The sequence below is a fragment of the Lissotriton helveticus genome, chromosome 2_1 (assembly GCF_964261635.1).
Source record: "Lissotriton helveticus chromosome 2_1, aLisHel1.1, whole genome shotgun sequence".
Taxonomy (NCBI): domain Eukaryota; kingdom Metazoa; phylum Chordata; class Amphibia; order Caudata; family Salamandridae; genus Lissotriton; species Lissotriton helveticus.
In genome coordinates, this window is record NC_136059.1 from 997,323,074 (window position 1) to 997,342,342 (window position 19,269).

The 19,269-nt window shown below is 43.7% G+C and overlaps 1 protein-coding gene and 1 long non-coding RNA gene across 3 annotated transcripts in view; one reads left to right on the plus strand and one right to left on the minus strand.

Annotated features, from left to right (window-relative positions):
• Positions 1-7,937, minus strand: part of LOC144818392 (uncharacterized) — a 264,107-nt gene extending 256,170 nt beyond the window's left edge. Inside the window, exon 1 of the long non-coding RNA XR_013607096.1 lies at positions 7,816-7,937. This is a non-coding gene — a long non-coding RNA (uncharacterized LOC144818392). The remainder of the gene's footprint in view (positions 1-7,815) is intronic.
• GDA (guanine deaminase) overlaps positions 7,900-19,269 on the plus strand; it is a 408,106-nt gene continuing 396,736 nt past the window's right edge. The window contains exon 1 of one of the 2 annotated variants that reach the window (XM_078675759.1): positions 7,900-8,243. In XM_078675759.1, the coding sequence (XP_078531885.1) occupies positions 8,118-8,243 (126 nt within the window). In that variant the 5' untranslated portion in view covers positions 7,900-8,117. The remainder of the gene's footprint in view (positions 8,244-19,269) is intronic. The other variant, XM_078675760.1, reaches the window with a different exon arrangement.

Consider the following 19,269-nt stretch of genomic DNA (forward strand, 5'->3'; position numbering starts at 1 on the left):
GTTTTTAGGGTTCAGGGTCAGTTTTCAGTTTTTGGGTAAAGGGGTATTTTTAGGGTTCAGGGTCAGTTTTCAGTTTTTGGGTAAAGGGTTTTTTTTAGGGGTCGGGGTCAGTTTTCAGTTTTTGGGTAAAGGGGTATTTTTAGGGTTCAGGGTCAGTTTTGGGTTTTTGGTATTTTCAGGGTTCAGGGTCAGTTTTCAGGAAAAGGGGTATTTTTAGGGTTCAGGGTCAGTTTTGGGTTTTTGGGTAAAGGGGTATTTTTAGGGTTCAGGGTCAGTTTGGGTTTTTTGGGGTACAGGGGAATTTTTAGGGTTCAGGGTCAGTTTTGGGTTTTTGGGTAAAGGGGTATTTTTAGGGTTCAGGGTCAGTTTTCAGTTTTTGGGTAAATGGGGTATTTTTAGGGTTCAGGGTCAGTTTTGGGTTTTTGGGGTACAGGGGTATTTTTAGGGTTCAGGGTCAGTTTTCAGTTTTTGGGTAAAGGGGTATTTTTAGGGTTCAGGGTCAGTTTTCAGTTTTTGGGTAAAGGGGTATTTTTAGGGTTCAGGGTCAGTTTTCAGTTTTTGGGTAAAGGGGTGTTTTTAGGGTTCAGGGTCAGTTTTCAGTTTTTGGGTAAAGGGGTATTTTTAGGGTTCATGGTCAGTTTTCAGTTTTTGGGTAAAGGGGTATTTTTAGGGTTCAGGGTCAGTTTTCAGTTTTTGGGTAAAGGGGTATTTTTAGGGTTCAGGGTCAGTTTTCAGTTTTTGGGTAAAGGGGTATTTTTAGGGTTCAGGGTCAGTTTTCAGTTTTTGGGTAAAGGGGTGTTTTTAGGGTTCAGGGTCAGTTTTCAGTTTTTGGGTAAAGGGGTATTGGGTAAAGGGGTATTTTTAGGGTTCAGGGTCAGTTTTCAGTTTTTGGGTAAAGGGGTATTTTTAGGGGTCAGGGTCAGTTTTCAGTTTTTGGGTAAAGGGGTATTTTTAGGGTTCAGGGTCAGTTTTGGGTTTTTGGTATTTTCAGGGTTCAGGGTCAGTTTTCAGTTTTTGGGAAAAGGGGTATTTTTAGGGTTCAGGGTCAGTTTTGGGTTTTTGGGTAAAGGGGTATTTTTAGGGTTCAGGGTCAGTTTTGGGTTTTTGGGGTACAGGGGAATTTTTAGGGTTCAGGGTCAGTTTTGGGTTTTTGGGGTACAGCGGTACAGGGTACAAATAAAATAAAATTAAAATTAAATTAAATGAATTAAATGAAATTAAAAAAAATTAAATTACATTAAATTATATTAAATAAAATTATATTATTTTCAATTTTTTTAAATTAAAAAAAGTAATATATACTTTCCAATACTTACGTTGTAATGGTATGCGTTGTAAAGGTACCTGCGTTGTAAAAACATGCGTTGTAAATACATGCGTTTTAATAGTTTTAGCGTTAATTTATATGTAGAGTTTTTAATTTATTTTAAATGTATATGTATTAGTTTAAAATTTTTAATTATGTTTTAATGTTTTATTTAATATTTGTAAAATTATATGTATTTTAAAATTATTTTTACATTATTATTAATACATTTAAAAAAACGATATTTTTAATTTCGATATTTTTGTACTACGATATTAATTTTTCGATATTTTTGTACTTACCTTTATGAAGATATGACTCCGATATTTTTGATTTTGATATTTTTGTGTCGATATTTTTGTATGTAGATATTCTGTCTGTCGATATTATGTCATAGATTCCTCCAGGAGGCGAAGGTCACGTTCGATGGTCAGAATGTCCGATGTTAGCCGTTTGCATATCCCCACGCAGACAAAATGCAATGGCCACGCACCACCACCTTATGGGAATCCCATTCGACAGCCCGGGATGATGCCGTGCCAGTATTAAGCACAAAGTAGCGTTCTATACATTCGGCAAGATCGGCGCAGAAGGGTGGATTAGACAAGGCCTCCGTGTGAAGGCGCCATGTGGGTATAAGGGGGCGGGCCGTCTCCAGCGACCAATTAGCCGAAAGGGAGAATGGTCGGACCGAGTGCGCGCCAGATACTCCACTCCGACTAAATGGATGCTGAGCTGGAACCTGCACAATAAAAGGTAAATCGTGGTGTGAACAGCATGGACAGTGGAATAAAAAGAGTATTCACGATCTGTTGGGTGTAGAAGCCGCCAGGCATCATGCCGGCGCATGTGGGTCAACCATCCACAGAGATGGCAGGTGGTGCGTTTAGGCAGCGTTGCATGGAGTGGGGGTGTAGAGCGATCCAACGAGACATCATAGACACAATTAGAGTCACCGCCCCAAAAGGGGGGACAGGATGGATAGTGAAGATGTGTTGGTTTTAAAGTATCAAGGAACTCACACTGGCGAATGTTGGGAGGGTATAGCGCAACTAGGGCCAGTGGGGAGCCATCCAAGTGACCCTCCAGCACTACAAATCTACCTTCTCCATCTACTCTCTGGGTAGCCACAACATACGGTACACCCGGTGCTATCCGAATGAGGACTCCACAGGCAAGGAAGAGGTTGTGGTCCTGTGCACTTGGCCCACTTGAAGCTTGTGTAGTTCAGTGGCGATAAGGTGTGTTTCCTGAAGCATTGCTATGTGGATATTTCGTCTCCTTAGATAAGCATATATACAATGGCGTTTCATAGGTGTTGTCATGCCCTGTACATTCCAGGTCATGATGTGATACTGAGTGATCGGCTGGAGATTAGGCAAGTGAGACATTTCATGAATCAAGGAGGAAAAAACATACAATGTGCTATCCTGTCCACACACCGGTCCAAATAAATGTGGGCAGTATTTGGGGAACTCAGGTCATGACAGCAAGTGTTGAGGGTCAAATCGGACTCTTGTAGAGCATCTCTTGAAAACATGACAATAATATAAAAACATAAATCCTCCCAGGACAATGGCCACATGGGCCTCATCTAATGAAACAACCCCAAGCCAGCTAACAGAGGCAACAAAAAGTGCAAAAACAAAAAAACACTACAACAGCAAAATACAGAGTCCACGTAGGAAGTTGCGGGAGGCGTGGTTCCAAATTAAGGCATGTGAGTGGTAGTAACATCATGTCAGCAGTGTCTAAAAGAGCAAAGAAGCAATGGTGTGGGCCAGTTGTATAAACACCTCACATTCCCATACCCATGGTATGCTACTTACAGACCAGCCGCAAGCAATGCAGGGACCCCAGCCAGCACTGGATCACCATCTGAGCTCCGTGGCAGTACTCACAAATCATCCACTGATCTGGGAGTCACCTTTGGGCCGCAGTGAGCCCCGCCTGACAAGGAGCGAGAGTCACAACAGTCCGACCCCGTCTCCGATGGGTGACTGTTCCACAGGGGGGCGATGCGCTTAGTGCTGTGAAGGGTGGCCTCTGCCACCGCCCGAGCCTGCTCCTCTGCTGTCTGGTGTTTAGACAGTCGTGCTCTTGGTTCAGCGGAGTCTGCACCCTCATGGTAAAGGATCAAGCCAAGCGTCTTCGGGTCTCTCCGGAGTCGCCGAGTGCAACAAATTCTCCGCATGGAGCCATGTTCAGGCATCTTCTGGAGATTGGAAGATGTGGGTCATGTTCTCATCAATAGCTTGCAACTTAGCAGGGAATAAAAGTGCCTACTTGATGTCCAATTCCCACGGGAGTTGCTTGACACTTAAGAATGAGCAGCGGCAACACTGCACCTTGAGTGTGAAGTCAGGGTAGGCCGATATCAGAGCATTCTCAAATGACCATGGGCCTTTGGTGCAAAATCGCTGCAGGAGCAAGTCACGATCCCGATAGTTGAGGAGACATGCTGTGATGGGGCAGGGGGGAGCATCCGGGAAAGGGGGTCTGCCCGGGATTTGGTGCACACTCTTGGTTGAAAAGAAATTCGGTGCCTTGCCATCAAAGACATTTTCTGCCAGCCATTCTCAAGGAACAGTTCAATGCTGGGACCCTCTGAGAGCTCAGGGAAACCTAGTAGGTGGATGTTGTTGCACCTGGAACAGCCCTCAGCATCCTCCGCTCTGTGATGTAAGAGGGTGACTTCTGCTTCCACCTTCCTTAGGCGTTCCTACAGTTCCTTGTTGGAGGTGTGAAGGACCGCTAGTGTAGATTCGGTCTCCTCCACAAGGTCATACAATGTGGGGGGGTCGGCACGAAGCTAGTTCACCTCACTCAAGGCTATGTCCGCTATGACTGATCTACTGACAGCAACCAAGAACATTTTGGATGTTGGCTCTTGAAAGTGACCAGCTGAATATATAACAACACCCTTAAACTTAATTCTGATAAAACCAAGGTGCTTGTGCTGGGGCAAACCTAAACAGATTGGTCAGCTGACTGGTGGTCTTCTGATTGGGTTTACCAAATACTTGCAGTACAATAGTATACGATTTGGGCATCAACGTCGACATTTCTCTTGCCTGCAAAACTAAGGCAAATAAGGTTGTATCTGCATTGCTTCCCTTCTTCTAAGACGGCTAAAATAGATTCATCCTCTACTACCCTTAGAACGTCAGAAGCAAGTTTTTCCAGCTTTTATTATTTCCTGGCTTGACTATTGGAATAGTCTTTACATGAGACCAACCAGGGAAATTGATTGCTAAACTACAAATGATTCTGAATATGGCTGTTCATTTCATTTTGGACCATGCAGACAAACGCATTCACTCTTTAGAGGTTCCCCCACCTTTGCTTCTGACAATAAATACATTATATTCTAGGCTTTATGTCTCACTCACTGGACTGTTTTAAACTTGGCCCTAAGTATTTCCATGCAAAATTACAAAAATTATATCCAAAATCATTTGGCTGCGAACCATATCTTTGCTGTTCCCCCATTTCAAAAGAAAGAGCTGGTGGTCACACTTTCTCTCTAGTGGCCGTAAACCTCTGGAATAGACATCCTCTTCTGTTGAACAATTGAAAATGTTCTTCTGCTTAGGAAATCTCCAAAACGCTGCTTTTTCAATAAACGTTATTCATGATCTGCTCTTGTGATTTTTTGGTCTTTGCGCTGACACCCTTCAGAGTAACAGTTGCGCTTTAAAAATTGTTATAACATAACATGTTTTCAATAATTGCCTGATTTTCTTATTTTTAATACTCAATACAAAATTCTTCATTTTCACTTTTATTTATTTTACTCCTCAATAGTAGATTTGCAAACTAGTAAACAGCCGGAAGTCAAGAGGTTGGAGATTGTTTTAGACATTTCAATTAAAAGATTATTACAAATAGCCTAGAACAGCATGTGGAAATGATATGAACCAGATTATTTAGATCATATGTCAACTGCAGCTCACAGAAGGTATTATGAGAAAGTAACACTAAAAGGGTGGGCAACCCAACGTTTTCTCCCAAAATCACTGAACTAAAACTTCTGCAATTGCTCTAGTCTCCATTCTCCTCCCAGTTGGAGCAATTCTATGCTATCTATGTATTGAATGAGAAATATATTAACCCAGAGATATGTTAATAATAAAGAGGTGTCTCACTGTTGAATTGAGTTAATATTTTCCGAAGCTCTGCTTGGTGCATTTGTCCAGTTGGTGAAGTACTTCCTTATTAGTATTTGGTAATAAAAGAACATAATCCGTGATATTACGTTTTAAAGCATACACAATGATTCAACAATAAAATGTGCACTACTAAATCTGTATCTTTTTAAAAAGCATTGCCTTTTACCCCACATTCCCATATAACACATAGGAATTGTGACTTTCTATTAATTATGAGTCATAAAGTATTACAATTAATTTACTTAAGAGAACATTATAGAAGTCATTGCAAATGCATTTCATTTAGCTCATTCAGAATTCCTTAATTTCTCCAGAATTATATTTCTGGACTGGAACTGGTTAACAACAGCAGAGTGTGATTGGAGCATGTTATTTGCATAATCGTCTATTCTGTTTGTCTTGACTGTGTTCATTCAAGCTTTTACACTTCAGGCATCTGAATTGTGCCAGAGAGTGAAAGAGGTAGGCGCAAGGCATGTTGTCTCTTAAATAGAAAGGGAAACATCATGGAGATAAAGTCAATTGATATTCATAATAGAAAGCATTGATGCGTCTTTAAGACTGCGCCTGGATTCAGCCTGTGCATATGCAGGATCCCGCGCACGCCCCTGCACTCGCTGGATTCCAAGAACAGCCATGCAGGGCGTACACCGAGTGCCTGGGCTGTACCAAGCAGGATCTGCAAACATATCCAGCACTCTGGAGCCATAGCAGCTAGCGGCAAGTGGGAATGTGACAAGCATTATTTCAAGATAATCGGGTAAGTGTCAAAGGGGTAGAAACCGTGGGGGTTGTTTTTTTTTTGGGGGTGGAGGGTTTAGGGGACAATATCCCCCTCAGATATCATGAAGTGGAAAGTGAAGATGAAACTGCCAGGTAGAGCATGACTCTGAAGCCATACTGCGCATGGTCTATGTCTCCTTGAAGTGCCACTGTGGGAGGGGGCGAGGGGGTGGTCGTAGACCGCTTTGTTTTGTTATTTATTAGCTGTCACAATATCAATGAGCCTCTCCAGTATCCCTGTGTTTGTCAAGCCAGGCGAACCAGCAGCGTAAGGGAACGAGAAGCTTTTGTACATTCATTTTACTGCTTGCTCTGCTGACTTTAAAAAAAGACATATTTTAAGAGACTCAGCACCACAATCACCTCAATTAAATAAATAGAAAAAAACAAAGACGACTCTGAGCCCCACAACGTTTCCACCTTGGATTACAGCTGCTCAAAGAGATGCTTGCGAATTGCAGCATGATTTCACACAGGCATCTTCTGTCACTGTATTTGAGCTTCACTTTCTGTGGGAACTTTTCAACTTTCCATACAGAAAAGCACACCTTTAAATCTTATGACTATGCACGTGTAATATATGTATATATATATATATGTGTATAGTGTCAGGTTAATTTAAGGTGTATTTAATGAACTCCAAATACTAACTCTAATTGAATATCAATAATTGAATAGCTGAACACAAAGGACTGATCGTCGGTGTTTAATGGACGAGAGAAGAACGTCGTAACCCTACAGTCTGTGGACTGCACAACGTGCAATCCTGGAGTCAAATCCTAGCTTCTCCCCTTGATCAAATTGTGTGACCCTCCGCCCCTGACTGTACTTCGCTATGCAGCATTGTACTTAGCCATTCAATTTCAGAGCAATATTCAGCAAATGTTCTATGCTTTAAATAGAACTCCTTTATTTATATATGGCTAATATACTTTAATCTTGTTTTACATTTCAGAACAATATAGGCTACATAAATAGAGAAACATGACAAACTGACACGTTTTGGGTAACTCATGGCAAGGTTGTGAGGGCATGGGAGCAATCTTTACTGTTTTATGTTTTTGTAAAGTATTATTTACAATACATGTTACTCAGTTCCGTTATATAATCGTATGCATTTAATTGAAGTGAAATGTTGAAAAATATGTATATTTCCTCATTTTAAGGTCTTTATTATAGTTTTTCATGCCATTTGTTGTCTGCGTTTTTATCTTGTGATCGCTCTGGTTGCATTGGTTCTGAGAGACAAGGCTAGCTGTTTCTCTCCACCCAGAAAGTATGTATGCCTCCTCCGACTATTTAATATTTGTTCCCTTCCTAATGTGTCCAACGGTGCAGTCTGATGCGAGAGCGTGAAGAGAGACCCACCATTGCCGCCTTTTCAATGTACAACCCCTAGCTCATTATATTTGTCGTGAAGGTTGACAGACAGCTACGCTTGTACAGATGCGTCACTGCAGAATCGTGCAGTATGTCTCTGACTGAGGTCCCTAGTTTTCAATAATTCTAGCGCCGCATGTAGATGATTTATGTCAGGCTGTAAATGTCGTTTACCTGCTGCAGTTGCGCCTCGTAGTCCGCGTGCCAACCTCTAAAGCTGTTCTTATCATGTCCCCTCAGACTTTGACCCTACGGCGGTGCACTGAAGTTCATTCTGATGCCTGAACACCTTGTCCTGGACGCCACGGCACAAACCAGAGGTCCCGGGGCACCGTTTGTCTTCATTGGCCCACAGGCAGCCCCGACCCCCCGCGCGCTCGCCCGTGACAGGAAGGCGGGAAGAGCACTTTGCAACAATTCACGCTCCCTCTGCAGACATCCGCAGTCACGCCAACGTCTTGCAGTCTCGAGCCGCAATGAGCTCCGCCAATGAAATCCCTACAATAAAACACGTTTTCAAAGGAACGTTTGTTCATTCTACCTGGAACTCACCCATGGAAATACTGGAGAATTATATTCTGGGAGTGAGCAGCACCGGGAAAGTAAGTACGTACAGAGTAATTTACTGCATATGCAACACCTACAGTACGAGGTAGTGGTGGTGACAGAGAGTGTCTGCCCTGTCCGTCGACAAACTTGCAAATGTATTAATTTGTTCTTTCTTTGTAGGGTACATAGGTTGGTAATAGAACATTTCCCGTGAATCTGTAAACAAACCCGAAATATAAAAAAACACGAGCTCATTCTATGTAGTTTGTAAACGTGGTATATCTCTCATGATTAGCACCGAGACGACTTGGTTGGGCCGAGAAGCCCTATATAAAATCAATTGAAACATAATTCGAAGACTTGTATGTTTTGCACATTTTTAAATAATTTAAAGATCCTGCCTATTTACATCTCAGAAGCCAATTCTTTTACCACGTTTAACAAATTGAGGAAAACTTGGCTTTTCTCTCTCCATCTTCCTTAGTAACGGAATTCTCTGCTTTTGGCCATTGCTGGGTAATCTCCGCTAGCGCTTTGACACCCGCGGGTATAGTGCGCTGTATAAGTTTCAATGACAGCAGATTAAAGAAGGATGTCATTCTTAGGCTTTATAGTTTGTAATTCAAAGATTAGACATGATTTACATGAATGGCTTTGTTTCAACTGGGGTGGCTTGGTGAGCAAAATAACGATGGATTAAACCCAGATCCGTCCATCATCTTCTGTGTTTTGTTTCAACCAAGAACATAACATAAAACACAGACGTCGTATAACACGGGCTCGACCCAAAGCAATGGGAGCTCTATTTACTCATGCATTATGTTAGTTAGCCACACAACTGTAAGAGTAAATCTCAGACATTGGGTGGAGATTGTGCATTTAAAGGGGTGGCTTTAGAGTTTGTGACCGCCCACAAACGTGTGAGTTTGTGTACATTTGCAAATACCTCGTCAAAAAAAAAAAAAAACCTCTTCCAACCCTGGAAATGGCAAGACACTTACTCCTTTCAGGGTCTACAGTAAAATGAGGTGAGAAGGGGTGCAGAATGCCCCCATACTTCGTGTAGATGTACGGATACGATTTTTTCCACTTTGTGAATTTCTTATGGGGAAGTGAAAATGCCAAAACCGAAAAACAGGAAGTCACATGACTTTCCCATGATTATGCCTGGAAAGCTTAGACTGGATCATGATTTCAGATGTGTGCCTGAAAGTTTTAAACCCCGCCCAGACAAGCTACCTGGTCCTAACGGGCTTTTGACCTTCCCTCCATCCGCCCTTCCTTTAATAAGAGTTAGAGACCTTGGGTTGAAGGTAAAAGCTCACAGTTTATGACCATCAAGCCATAAATCATCAGATTGTCTTAAATCATCATGACAGGACAGTAGTCGATCATTGCTATATGCTATAAAATATACAAGAGCGTCAGCACAAACAAATCATACAGTCATAAATCAGTGAACCCCAGTCTTAAGTCAGTTTGGCAAAAACATAAATCATGTTTGTCAGCACCATCCCTTACAGGTTCCTGTTCATGCACAGGTTGTGAAGGCTTCTCAGGTTGCTCATAGCAGCTTCTAGGCTTCCCTCGCTACAGATGGGTGACAGCCTTTGCCAACCAAACAAATTGTTGACTGCAACCAGCTAAAACAAGAAGGCACTGATGGCGGCTTCAAGTGCCAGAACTGGTAGTTGTATTGGTGGCAAACCACAGCTCGCAGTGAAGTCACAGAAATTTGGAAGCAGCTGCTGCTTGCTGTTCCCTGCCAGACTTGGAGCCTGGGTCCTTCACACTATGTGCTCGTGGTCTATATATGACCCATATTATGCTCGCTGCGATCAGACTTCTAAGTCCAGCTTTTAACCGCTATGATGCCTAGACCACCTGGCACCCTAAGAAAAGCTCAAGGTCTCCCTATCAGAAATGAGCGGTCAGGAGTAGCATAAGACTGGACACATTTGCCCTAGGAGTTCAAGGTAAGCTGTCTCCAGCTAAACCGGGATGCAATACATTTTGGCACAGAATTTACCATACCATCTGTTTCATGCCAGAAAACAAGGCAACCTCTAATTTTTTTGCTTCCTCTCATTTTGCTGAACCTCTGCCACTGCTTGCCATTCATGGACAACATACACAGCCAGCGCCTGACCTCACACCCCTACTCTCAGCCTTTTAGACTTCTGGAGGGGGTCAAGCCCTTCTCCTGGTAGTTATTATTATTTTATTTTTGTAGCTTCAGGGCTGTTGGCACAGTGCAAGGAGTGTTTTGCACACTCCTTAAGTGCATATGACTGTTTGGCCAGCCCTCTTGGGCTGGCCAAACAGTCATGCGCACTTTGCATGTTCCTCACCAGGCTACATTACACAGCCTGGTGAGGAACATGCAAAGCCTCCCTGTCCCTATCTGTGCGCCGAACTACGACACTCAGACCAATCACATGGCTCAAAGGAGCACGGCAGCCGGGATCTTCCTGCTGCTGGGACTGCAGGAAGAAGGAAGCTGAACAAGAAGGGGGAGAGGCGGGGGCTGGTGAAAAAGTAAGTGTTTTTTTTGGTCTGCCTCATTAAATTATTGCTTAAAATAGTGTAATTCACATCTTGACTCAGGTCAAAGCTGAAGTTTTATTTCTTTTAAAGTACCTAAGTAGCTGGTGGTCTTTCCTTCTAGCAACTGATAAGGAGTTCCAGAGATGAGGGCCCTAGACGGAAAGCTTTGCTCCCCCAGTTATGTAGCGTGTATGTGGGGATTGCAAAAGTACGATAGTTGATAGGTCTTAGATCTAAAGTTTGATGGTGTATCTTCATTTGTTTTTTGGCCCTCAATCAGTAAGGCCGGGCCACTATCTAGGACACAACAAAAGAATTGCCAATAGTGATTAACATTCACTCAGTTTTTCATTCAAAGATCACATGACCTAATCGCTATGAGCCGGAAATATATATTTTTTATTTTATTTTGATTTTCACTTTTTTATTCATCTCGATTCTGAAAATTTGTTTTTGTTTTGATACATACAGCAATTTTTAGATATTCAGACATTCACTGGAAACACAATAAATAACGGACATACAAATTCACAATGCATTTTCAATACATAAAAGTATCACATTACAAAAAAATAACATAAACCACATATAAGCTCAGGTTCTGTATAGGTTATTCAGCCACAATCACATTAACAATCAAAACCTCTGGTTACTCTCTCATTTAGTTGTATTTTGATTATTTTCAGAGGTAGTGACCAAATAGTGACCCTACTCTGCTCAATCTTGTTCTTTGAAACAGCTAAAAGAGAAGTTATTTATGAGCAAAAAGTGGTGTTGCATCAAACTGAACACCTATTTGGCCAAGAACTGTCGACGTGTTTCCAACTCACTTTAATTGCTTTGAAGGGTTCTCCTCAGGACACAGAACACTCAAAGAGCTCTGCCTTTTTTGGGTACTCCATTATCCTTGTTTGTGTGCTCACTGTTCATAGTACAGGTACAAATGCTGCCTGTGGCCCCATTGTGTGGAGAGATTGAAACTTCTGACTCACAATTCGGACGAGATGAATGCCAAACCTTGACGGATCTCAAGAGACTGTGGAAATTAAAATTTCACAATTTTCTCCGTAACGAGATCAAAATACAACTAAATGAGAAAGCAACCAGAGGTTTTGCTTGTTAATGTGATTGTGGCTGAAAAACCTATACAGAACCTGAGCTATATATGTGGTTTATGTTATTTCTTTGTAATGTGATACTTTTATGTATTGAAAATGCATTGTGAATTTGTTTGTTTGTTTTTTATTGTTGTTTCCAGTGTATGTCTGAATATCTAAACATTATTGTATGTATGAAAACAAAACAAAATGTTCAAAAACGAGATGAATTAAAAAGTTAAAATCAAAACAATCAAAATAAAAAATATATATATATATTTCCAGATCATAGCAATTAGGTCATGTGATCTTTGAATAAAAAACTGAGTGAATGTTCATCAGTATTGGCAATTTTTGTGTTGTGTGTCCCTGCTCATAAGACAAGCAGCTTTAAACTGATTCCATTGTGTGACTGTTAATCAATGAAGTTGTAAGAAAATGCTTTATTGATTGAGGAGTTGGATGCCCCAGTCAGGCAACAACCCCATTCCTTGTGAGGGTAAACCACAAAAGTCACTATGTTAAACTGCACTTATCTACTGTCTTGGCCTAAAAGAAATCAGGCTCAACATAGAGGTAATGTGCAAAGTGTAAAGTGAAAACACAACACAAGAAAATCCCAAACCAGTTTAGGAAACTAGAGTAAAATGCGATCAATAATAAAATTATACCAAAACAAATTAAATGATATCAGTAAAACTTTAGTTAGGAATTTGTAAACTTTTTAGTGCAAAATAGCTCCCGAGAGATCAAAGCACCAACTGGTAAGATGAGACCATGACAAAGTCAAAAGTTAAGGCCAGACATGACGGAGCGGGGGGCTGATACACAAGGCGGATTGGTCCCGGTCTCTGCTTCCATTCGATTTTAGAAGCAATTATGAAGAAAAGTTCCTGAGAAGTTAGAGTTCAGCAGGGCAAGGCAGCAGATGATGAGCGAGGAGGAGGAGTTGTTGTTGAGGAGCTGCTGGAAGGATTTGCAGGAAAGATTTTTACCTCTGGACTTTGTCACTTTTTTGGAAGTTGAAAATCTCCAGCAGGACAAGGCTACAGACTGTAGCCATTGATGGCTCCCCAAGACTTGATACTTTCGCCCAGAGGTCCAGCAGAACTGGATTTGCTGCAGCAGGCCGACCAGGTGTGCACATTGAGTGGATGGGTTCACAGTGAGGTCAAGGTTCTCACTGCACGTTTTGCTGAAAAATGATCTAAGTCCCAGGTTTTAGGGTTAGGCAGGAGCAGCCCCTCCAATACCACTTCCAGGGGTCCAGGGCCTGGGGGCACCACTTGGTGGGGATAGGACTCACTCTAGCACAGGCCAGGTGCAGGGTTCAAGGTCTTTGGAACTTGCTACGCTCCTGTAGCTCACACAGGAGGCCATCCAACCAGTCCTTGGAGTCAATTCTGGTGGTTCTGGGTTCAAGGAGATGGTCCAGTTCTCCTTAAAGCCGCAAGGTAGGCCTTCAAACAGCTGGGCAGTCCTCTGTATACAGAAAGGCAGTCATCTGGGGGCCCAGGCAGTTCTTCTGATGTCTTATACAGGTCCAGAAGTGTACTGACTATGGTTCCGGGGGTCTAATATTTATACTTGCTGCCATCCTTTAAGTCTGAAGTGACAAGAAACTAGCATCAAGTTCCTTTGTGTGTGTTGGAGGCAAGCCTCTTTAAAATTTAAGTGGGGCAGGGAACAGTTCAGTCCTCAGCCATCCTGCCAGGGTAGCCCATTGTGCATACACCTAGTCTCCTCTGTCTGACAGTTTGGAAGGAATACACAAGCCTCAACCGCAGAGCCATTCACAGTCATGTGACCCAGGATATTTGGAGCTGGCACCAAATGGTTAGGGCAAGAAAATTGCAAATTTCCAGAAGTTACATTTTCAGTATTGTGACTTAAAATCCGACTTTACCATTAAAAAGGATTTCAATTAAAATTAATTTGAATCCAAGCATAATATTTCTACCTGCTCCATATCAATTGTTAGCACTTAATACATATAATAGGGTAACCTAATGTTATCCAATGGGAGAGATAGGCCTTACAGGAGTGAAAAACAAATTTAGTAGTTTTAGCACTACCAGGACATGTAAAACTAAAAGCCACATATCCTACTTTTTAAATACAAAGAACCCAGCTCAATGGGCCTCTAGGGCCTACTGTGGGGTGACTTATGTGCAATATAATATAATGTTTAGGCCTTGCAAAAGGTTTCTTTTGCAATGGTCGAAGGGGCAGTTTAAAACTGACTGCAATACAGGCTTCAATGGCAGACCTGAGACGTGTTAAATTGCTCAGGCCTACTACTTGCATTTAATTTGCAGGCCCTGTGTACATGTAATACCACTTTACTAGGGAAATTAATTGTTCCAATCTGGTGTAAGCCAAGTTTACCATGTTTTCGGGAGAGATGCCAACAAAAACAGATTCAGAAAACAGGAGTGGTAAAGGCAAAAAGGTTTGGGGGAGACCACACCAAGAATGTCAGGTCTAACATGTGTGCCTCCCAGATAAAAGTAGGGAGAACTACCCACCCTCATGGGAGTTCTCACTAAACCTGGAAAGACCATCAGCATTGGAGAGGTTTAGTCCCAGGACGGTGTTACACCGTAAAGTCCATTGCCTTTAGGGAGATGGACTACGTGAACAGTTTAGGATTCTTATCCTTCATCTGCATTAGCCATCTGAGGGACCTGTGATCTGTCTGAACTTGGAAGTGAGTCCAAAACAGGAATGCCATGACCACAGTAAAGACTTCCCTCTCAATTGTACTCCACCTCTGTTCCCTGGGAAGTAGACTTCTGCTAATGAAAACTACAAGTTGATCTAGGTCCTCTTCATTTAGCTGTGAAAGCATAGGTTCTATTACATGATCTGAGGCAACCTTTTTGGCTAATACATTCTTTGGAGAATCAAGCTTTGAGTACCGGTGCTGTCCACATGGCCTCCTTCAGGGTTTCAAAGGCTTCTGGCCGCCTCTGTCCAGATCACCTTCATTGGTTGTTTTTTTAGGTCAGTCATAGGGGGAACACTGGTGGCACAGCCACTGCCAAACCTCATGTAATATCCAGTAAGTCCTAGTAAGACCCTCACCTCAGTCTGAGTCTTGGGGGGAAGTCCCAAGCTAGGATAGTCTGAATCTTGGCTTGGAGGGTCTGCCACCTGCCCCCAACCTCTTGGTGTCCCAGGTAGACCACAGACCCCTGCCCTGTCTGGCACTTGCTGGCCTTGATCATCAGGCCCGCTTACTGACTGGTCCAAAGCAGCTCCTGGAGGTGGAACAGGTGGTCCTTTCAGGTGGATTGTAATGTCATCCCGGTAGGTGTCACTGAAAATCTCCATTCCCAGCCAGGACCCTGTTGACCAACCTCTGGAAGATGGCAGTTGCATTCTTTAACCCTAAGGGAGTCATCATAAACTGGAAGTTGCCCTCCGAGATGGAGAATGCAGACATCTCCTTTTATCCCCTTGGTTAGGGTAATCTGCGTGTACCCGGGTAACAAATCAAATGTACTTAGGAACTTGGCAGCCCCCAACCTGTCTATGAGCTCATCAATCAATCAGGGGTTTGTAGAGCACACAGGCCACCTGTGAGGGTCTCTAGGTGCTGGGGGGGGGGGGGGGGGGGTGAGCTGCTCCTTTGGGGTAATTCGAAGAGCAAGGTCTTGAGGTCCTGTCTGAATTAGTGCATTGTCCGGCTTCGTCGGAGGTGAAGCGGGAGTTTGTTCCAGGACTTGGCTGCGAGGTAGGAGAAGGATCTTCCTCCTGCTCTGGTTCTTTAGAAACAAGGGACGGTGGCTAGGCTAGGGCGTGGTCAGCTGAGCAGAGGCATCTCTAGGGAGCGGGGAAGGAGAAGAGGTCATTGAGGTATTGGGGTCCGGTGTTGTGGAGGGCTTTGTAGGCACGTGTAAGCAGCTTGAAGGTTATTCTTCTTTCGACTGAGAGCCAGTGGGGGTCGCAGAGGTGTTTGGTGATGTTGTTGTGTCGTGGGATGTCGAGGATAAGTCTGGCTGCGGTGTTCTGGATGGTCTGGAGTTTGGGGAGCAGTTTTTTGTTGATTCCGGTGTAGAGCTTCAGGTTTCTGTTGCTTATCCAGGTTGCGACTGCTTTCATCTCTACATAGAAGTTACACCTGGTGATGTCGGGTTCCTTGGAGAGGGAGAGGGTGAGCTGGGTGTCATTGGCTAGGAGACAATGTTGAGCCTGTGGTTTCTGATGATGTTTGCGATGGGGCCATATAAACTTTGAAGAGGGTGGGTCTGAGGGAAGATCCTAGGGGTACTCTGCATCTGGTCTCTGTCAGTTTTGAGAGGAAGAAAGGTAGTCTTATTCTCTGTGTTCTGCCTGTTAGGAATGAGCATATCCAGTCTAAGGCCTTTCCTTGGATGCTGGTATAATCGAGTATGCTGGCTAGTTTCCAGTGGGAGATGGTGTTGAAGGCTGCTGACAGGACCAGTAGGATAAGGGCTGCCGTGCGGCTTTGGTCAAGGAGGGCGTGGATGTCGTCGGTGGCGGCGAGGAGGGCAGTCTCAGTGCTGTGGTTGCGGCGGAATCCAGATTGAGAGGGGTCTAGGATGCTGTTGGTTTCTATGAAGTATGCTAGCTGGGTGCTGACGGCCTTTGCGATGACTTTGGCGGCAAAAGAAAGCAGTGAGATGGGCCTGAAGTTGTTGAGGTCCATTGGGTCTGTGGAGGGCATCTTTAGGAGGGGGAATAACTTTGGCGTGCTTCCAGTTGTCGGGGACTGTGGCGGTCCAAAGGGAGCAGTTGATAGTTCTGCGTAGCTCGGGTGAGATGGCAGTGCCAGCCCTGTGGAAGATGTGCGGCTGCACGGGTCTGAAGGTGCTCCGGTGTGTATGTTCTTCATTGTTCTACTGTGGTGAGAGGGGTCCAAGTGAGAAGGGTCTGTTGGATAGCGTCATTGGAGGTGGGAGTTGAGGCGGTATTGTGGTCTGGGTCGTCAAAGTTGTCACAGGGCAACTTGATCTTGAGGTGAAAGACGGAGCTGAGTGTGTTGCAGAGGTCTTACGAACGGGGGATGTCGGGCAGTTGGCAAAAACTGTGCATTTTGCACCCAGAGACCAAAACCAAGTTAAAAAGCTGGTGCAGAGACTGAGTGGAACCTGCTCACTGCAAGATGTACCACTGTTCAGGCCAGGAGGCCTGCTGGAACTGCCCCTGGTGGTGGATAGAGCTTACAACCAGGAGTACAATGAGCCTCAGATTGTCCAAATCAGCCCAACAGGGCCTGAGTTATCTACTTTTAGCCGTTTGTGACCTTTGACCTTTTCTGAAACAGAGCACGTGGGGCTCTGCCGCACGGTAACAAATTACCCCGAGGTTGCACCAGGGTAGGTGACTCGGTGCACAATTTCATTATGTATTTTTCATGAAAGGGGCATGTGCAAGGCACCCTCTTCATTTCAACTTTTGCCCCAGAATCCCCCTTCTCCCTGGGGGCCGGTGCAAGAAGGTATCTCGTGGCCGCCAGGAACCCAACCCTGATGCCCCAAAGCCAAGAGAAGCCAGGGGGAGTGCTGTTGCGGCTCCAATGGTGGAGCAGCCAACAACTATTGAAGCGGGCAGGGAGAAGAAGACTGCCGGCTCCCGTGCTGACCAGAGGAAGAAGGCTAAGTGCAAGGTAGCCATTGGGGCCTCCCCCGCAGCAAGGAACACAAAACTACAAGGAATGCGGGCTCTCAAGCACAGCGAGAGACGCGCTGTTCAAATATTCACTTTTCCTAGCTGGAGCGCCCCATAATGCCCTACGGGATTTTATTATTTGCTTATTTTTCTTGCAGTGTGGTGGCACCAGGATGGCAGGGTCACCACCAACAAAATAAAGAATTGTCGTAGGGATTGACCCCCCTGGAACTTTGAAAGGTACAGACCCTACATTTGTGGGGTCCAAAAATCCACGACCCTGCGGATTGTCACCTATTTTATTTATTTTAAAGCTAGAGCTTCTGCTATACTATTGCTAATACTGCATGCTCTCAGGTGGGTTAATTGGATTCATTTTTTGTTGCCTTATGGTGCATAAAGAAGAAACATGAGCGTAGCACTCACTATTTGCTGATTTTATGGCTGCATTTTATGTGGCTGGAAAGTGATGTCCTTTAGGAGTTGTTATGATGGTTGCCTTTTATGTGACCTGAACATAAATGAAAATCAAACACACATGTTAAGTTCATTTTAAAGTATTAGGTTTATATATTGTTGACAGTGATTACTGATCAGGTTGTTATGCTTTATTGATATTAAGTAGTGCATTTACACAGGGTTATGAATGATCATTGCATTTGCACACAAAATGATGGTGTTTTTAATATGTGGTTTGTTCTTGTAATATGGTCAACCTTTGATAAAGCCAATGACAAAGGGTGTGCCAATAACAGGTAGGGGAACCAGAGGAGCCTTTCGCTTTCCCCCTAATTTCCCACTGGCTTAGCAAGTAGGACAGGACCTGCAGAATGGATCTAAAGTCACTCTCATCTGGGCCAGCAAAAGTAGGTAGCAAGCCTGGCAAAGGACTTGTCTTGCCTCAGATGTCCTGCCAAGGGTACATCATGAGCCAGGCCCGTTAGGAAGGTCCTGTGGCACACTGGTTGCCCAGGCTCAGGAACCTTGGGTTAACTATATAGGAGGTAATTCTCCCAATACACCAGGTGATCTCCCGCTGCCCATTGATGGTTACCCACTGCCTGTACTTGGAAGTGTTGGAAGCCATGTGGGCTTTTGGCACCATCACCTTGTCACCAAGGGACGCTATGGTAACCACTGCTCTACATTCCATGTTAACTAGGACAACCTCCTCCATAAGCGCTACACTAGCCGAACCAGGTGTCTGCCCACCATTTGGGGAGCTGCGCTCTCTTAGGGCATTTGACATCTCCCTTCTTGTGCCCATACAGGGCTGGGTGAATCATATTGGTCGATGCCCGAACCATGTTGATTTTATGAATGGGCACAACGATTTAATGTCTATTTTGTCAGACGGAAAAGTAGACATGAAATCAAGTAATTAATGTACAACCTGTAGGCACTCTGTGACTAAATTGGGACAGTTAATTATGACATGATTTTTCATTATTTGTGTTACAAAGAAAACATTTATGCATAATATTGTTTCCAAAATACTCCCAAGAATATGCGATTTTATCTTTTTCACCTGTTTCACTTGCGCCCTTTAAACCTTGCACGACCTCAATGTGTCCTCTTTGCACTTAGTACTCAACGAAAAAGCATGGGTGATGCTGCATTATAACACTTGTAAAGTTTGAGTTTATGCTTTTTATATGCACTATGTGAAAACAAAATGCCGAGACTATGTGTGTATTTGTAATTAATTACTATCTAAAATTATAGCCCCTCATTGACTCCCAGTGAGACTTTGTTGCATGATACTGTACCCACCCAAATCTCATCTGGGGATACAGTT